Source organism: Cibotium barometz, chromosome 5 (assembly GCF_041138505.1).
Source record: "Cibotium barometz isolate CiBa-2024 chromosome 5, ASM4113850v1, whole genome shotgun sequence".
Classification (NCBI taxonomy): Eukaryota; Viridiplantae; Streptophyta; class Polypodiopsida; order Cyatheales; family Cibotiaceae; genus Cibotium; species Cibotium barometz.
Window position 1 is genome coordinate 38,247,072 of NC_141050.1, and position 5,103 is coordinate 38,252,174.

Below are 5,103 nucleotides of genomic sequence, written 5' to 3' on the forward strand. Positions count from 1 at the left end.
GAAATGTAAGAGTATGTATGATGTAAGGATTGGCTTTGAAAGAATGCCCTTTTGAGATATCGTGTCTTGGAATGCCATGATTTCTGTGCTTGCTCAGAATCGATATAATCAGAATGCTTTGGATTTTTTTTTCAACTGATGCTATTGGAAGGTTTGATGCCAGAAGATTTCAAGTCAGGAGGGAGTTCAAACTTAGTACCTCTACTAGTTGCTGCATTTGCTGCTCGCCTCTTCTTCTCAATGCGCCCTTTTCCATCCCACACACCCTCTCTCTCTCTCATAGATATGGCTTCCCAAAAGGGTTCAACTACTGTTGCCGATGCTATAAAAGACATTGAGCTAGAAAAGGTGCAGGGTGCTTCAGAAGCTAAGTTTGTGAAAGTGGGCTCTTTTTGGGAGAATCAAACTGTTGTTATCCGCATTCTTCAGAGATTTGGGTGCAAGCTATGCAGAGCCAATGCCTTGGAGCTGCAGAAGATTGTCCCCACTTTGGAGGCAAACAATGTGCAGGTTGTGGCCGTCGGGATTGAAAAGCTTGGCCTTGAGGAGTTTCAACAAGGTGGCTATTGGGATAGAGAGCTTTACATCGATAATGCGAAGAAGATACATCAGGCATTGAACATTAAGTTAGTGGGAATTCTAAGTGTGGCTAAGATGCTTTACGATGTCCGTGATGCTATCAAGAAAGCCATGGCTAAGGTCTGAAGGTGTTTTCTCTATAAGGGGTTGTGTCTGTGTATTCTGGTTCTGCACCATGGCCTTCACCGCAAGGTCTTCTTCCTCAAGCTTATGGCGATCAATACTGGGCCGCCTTAACGGCGGCGACCAGCAGTAGCACCCCTCCAGCAGTTGGAGACGAACACGCAAGGTGGTGGCTTGCGTGGCAAAAGTATAAAGGATTTTTTTTAAAAAGGGAATATCCGAATATTAAGGGAGGCGCATCGTATTTTTTAAATTGGGAAATCCGGATTTTTGGCTGCAAAAGGGGATGGGACCGAATTCCCCGTGGGAAAAGACAGGAAAACGAGACAGACGGCATACTGTAGGGGGGGTGTGTAAAAATCAGAACCAGAGAGCAAATCGACCAGAGATTCAAAAAAATGGAGGATAACTTCTGTTCAAGCCATGTAGGGATTTGAATTACAGAGGAAATCAAGCTGCATCTAGTGATACGCTTCCTGAAATTTTCGAAAAATGAAGGGAACCGCTGCCAAATTCATGCAAAGGACAACTGGCAGAAGCCTTGGAGAGATGTTTGGGTAATTGTGTAGAAGCTGAGGCTGCCGTTTATGATAACAAGCTGCTGGCGTCGACTGAAGCTGAGGAGTCGCTTGCATCAACCAGAGGAGCTAAGGTGGTCGTGAGTTGGCAAAGGATGATTATCTGAAAGCTGCAGTTTTTTTTGCCATCCTTCTTTTGTCGCTATTGGTGATATCAAAGAGGCTGATGCATGCTAGCTGGGAGACCGTCCTTATCCAAGAATACGAATACAAAGTAAATTTGTTCTATCTTCGGATGTACATAACCTATAACATCAATGTGTAACACATGGGAAAGCCTTTGCTTTTCAGCCGCATGAGATAGGCTGTGTTGATTCAAGTGTAACAGCGCCAATGGTGATCTTCACTGTTCCACATGTGCCTTGGAACCTGCGGGTCGATTCCAGTACCAAAGGCTCTCTTGCCAAAGCTGATGGAATTACTAAAAGAAAAGATCAGGATGGGAATTTTGGAGCCATCATGCGCTCCATATTCCAACAGATGGTTTACCGTGCCAAAGAAAAACAGAACATTGCGCTTCATTCAAGACATGCAACCTGTAAACAAGGTCTCAATCAGGAATGTGGGAGCAGGTCCAATTGTGGACGAGTTTGCAGAAGCATTTGCAGGGAAAGCTATATACTCTATGGGTGATCTGTATTCGGGATATGATCAGTTCCAGCTGGATATACAAAGCAGGGACTTGACCATAATGAAAACCCCTTTGGGATTGGTAAGGATGTGTACCTTACCACAAGGAGCCACCAACTCAGTGGCGCATATGATGAATGGAATGAATAAAGTCTTGCGAGACTTCATACCACAAATAACTATGCCTTTTCCGGATCATGTGCCAATAAAAGGCTGTGATGAGAAAGATAAAGATGGAAATTTGGATTCGAGGGGGTGCCGCAAGTTTGTGGCAAATCATATAAAAGATTGTGATATGATTCTATCCAGGCTTGAAGAGGTGAATCTTACTTTGTCTGGATCGAAATCAGTGTTTGGGGTTGGTGAAGTGCTAATCGTGGGGCATCTTTGTAGTACTAATGGACGCCGACCTTGTCCAGCCAAGATAGATGCAATACAAAGAATGAAAGAGATAATTAATGTTACAGAGCTGAGGAGATTTCTTGGTGCATGTGTCTTTTATGTTATATGGATCCCGCATTATGCACATGTAGCAGATCCTCTTTATCAACTTTTGAGGAAAAATCAAAAATTTTTGTGGAGTGCAGCACATACTAAAGCTATGCGGAAGCTAAAATATCTGCTTCAATCATCACCTACTCTAAGGAAGGCAGATTATGAGTGTGGCAGGCCTGTGATTGTTACAGTTGATACTAGTCCTACTGGGATAGGATGGGCAGTAGGGCAAGATGATGAGGATGATCACAGGTATGTAATCAGATTTGGAGCAAAGGTATTAAGCATTCGTTAGCGAAAATATCCGTAGATCAAGAGGGAGTTATGGGGAATAGTCACTGCTCTAAAATGTGAAAAAGAATATCTTATTGGGGCATCTGTACTTGTGGAAACTGATTGCTTACCACTCCTTGGGATGATTGCAAGCTGCACCACTCCAGATATCGCTATGCTTAGGTGGATTGCCTATATCAAGTCACTAAATCCTGAGTTTGAGCATATTGCAAGAAAAGATAATCTAGTTGCAGATATGCTATCAAGAGCCAGGTATGAAGATGAAGAAGGGATGATTAGTGACATTGATGATGTAGGTATAAAGTTCTATACTACTGCATATGCAAAAGGGCACCATACTTGCTTATCAAATGCACTTGAGTCTTTTACTGAGGAAATGTATGAAGGAGATTGGTTGCTTACTGGTCAATACTTGAGTACTTTGACAAGACAGGAAAATTGGTCTGACTCAGAATTTAAGAGGATCTGTAGAAAAGCATATGGGTATTTTCTAAAGGATGGCTACCTGTGGAAGCATCCTAAGTAGAGGAATGCTATGCCACAGAGAGTCATATGTGATAAAGAGACTCAAGAGAAGCTCATGAAATAATTCCATGAGAGTCTCTGGGCTGGACATCGAAGTGTGTGGGCCACCTTTACCAAAATAAAGGAAAGATATTGGTGGAAAGGAATGTACAAGGATATTTCCCAATATGTGGAAACATGCATGGTATGTCAAATGTACTCAAATGTGCGACATCGTGATGGCTTGCAACCAACCTACCCACCTGCCATGCATTACAAATGGGTAGTGGATCTAGTTACAATGCCTTTGGGAATTTGGCAGATGCGGTACATAGCACTTGCAAGAGAAGATTTGACAAATCAAGTGGAAGGACGTGCTCTTAGAACAAAGAGTACGGAAACAGTATGCAAATTTCTCTTGGAAGATGTGATTGGCCGGTATGGTTGTGTGATAGTAGTCTTGACAACCAGTTTACTCTGCAAAGGAAGTTTGCAAAAAGATGTTTTGGCCCATACATTGTCAAGAATGTGCATGGAAATACCACGTATACCCTGTGTGAGCTTGATGGAACAGAGATAAAGAATCTTGTAGCAGGCAAAAGGATCAAGATGTTTAAAAGAAGGCATGACAGTGATCCTTTTGATTCACAGGAGACTCAGGATGAGAGGCTTGACAGTGATAGCATGGATATGGTTGAAGAGGAAGAAGATGATCTTCTTGGTAATGTAGAAGATGAAGACGACATCCAGATATATGTGGATCTTGATGATGATTTGGCACATACCAGAGGATGTGCAGGTTTAGAGGGGGTGGATGTCGTGCCATGGCACGTCTATGGTGTGAAACCATGCATATGAGGCCATCAAATTCAAATCCAGATGCATGGGATTAAGTGCCATGACTTGACTCATTATATGATGCCTAAGTACATATGTTCATATTGTAAATGAGGTTCAATAAGACGAGCTGAGACTGAGCCAGGTCTCAAAGCCTTTGTACATAAGTGTCACTACAAGGGATTGGGTTCATACCCGCGCTCTTAGCCGCTAAAAATGACTTGTGAAAAAAAGTAGCGGGCCCGTGTATCAGCGCGTGTATAATCACGGCCAGAGACATGCGTGTAAAACCGCGTGTACAGTACCTCTCAGACGCGCGTATACACGGGTGTGTAGCCGCGTTTTTTTTATAGACGCGTTAATACACGCTTGTATACACGCTTCTTATTATATTAGACGCGGTTATACATGGGTGCATAGCCGCATCCTGTTCAGTTCCAATGTATAGATGCGTTTTTACTTGCATCTATACACGCGTTTCTTTTATTTAGATGCGCTTATACACGCGTTATTGCCAGTTTATACGCATTAATACACGCGTAATTTCCAGAGTATCCGCGCAGATACACGCAAGTTTTAGCAGTTTTGACGCGTTTATACACGCGAACAGAGAGCAAAAAAAAAAATCCAGAGAGTGCTATTTGGTGCCTGAATACTGTTCCAGCATTCTAGCACCCAATAGCACTCTCTGGTTTAGGGTTTTTGGTGCATTAGACCATCCCATTAGACCATCCACGAAGAACATATGCACGAGGGAGATTAAGACAAGAACGACATGAATGCATACATTGTCATTACACGATTCAAGACAGCCATGAATGTAATACTATCGATCAATCAATTCAATATTACTATCAAAATTTCATACATGTATACAAGGGAGTCCATATCTCGAAGTAGCCCATGGCTTGAGTTTACAAAAAAATATATACAATCACATCCTAAATATGGAATGTGATACTACAAATCTGAGTACTACTCAGACCCAGATGATGACAAGGTGCTCCCCCCATGCTCAGATGAGCTCGCATCGGTCGGAATGTCCGAGGAGTAGTGCTCACGT

General features: G+C 42.6%; 1 protein-coding gene across 1 annotated transcript; it reads left to right on the top strand.

The window, feature by feature from the left end:
- Positions 1-285: 285 nt before the first annotated feature.
- Positions 286-705, top strand: LOC147638457 (uncharacterized). Its single transcript, XM_086798777.1, has one exon. The coding sequence runs from the start codon at positions 286-288 to the stop codon at positions 703-705; it is 420 nt and encodes a 139-aa protein (XP_086654903.1).
- Positions 706-5,103: the final 4,398 nt, after the last annotated feature.

What these genes read in the sequence shown, in the direction of transcription:
- LOC147638457 (XM_086798777.1), top strand. Translation starts at nt 286, where the DNA reads ATGGCTTCCCAAAAGGGTTCAACTACTGTTGCCGATGCTATAAAAGAC.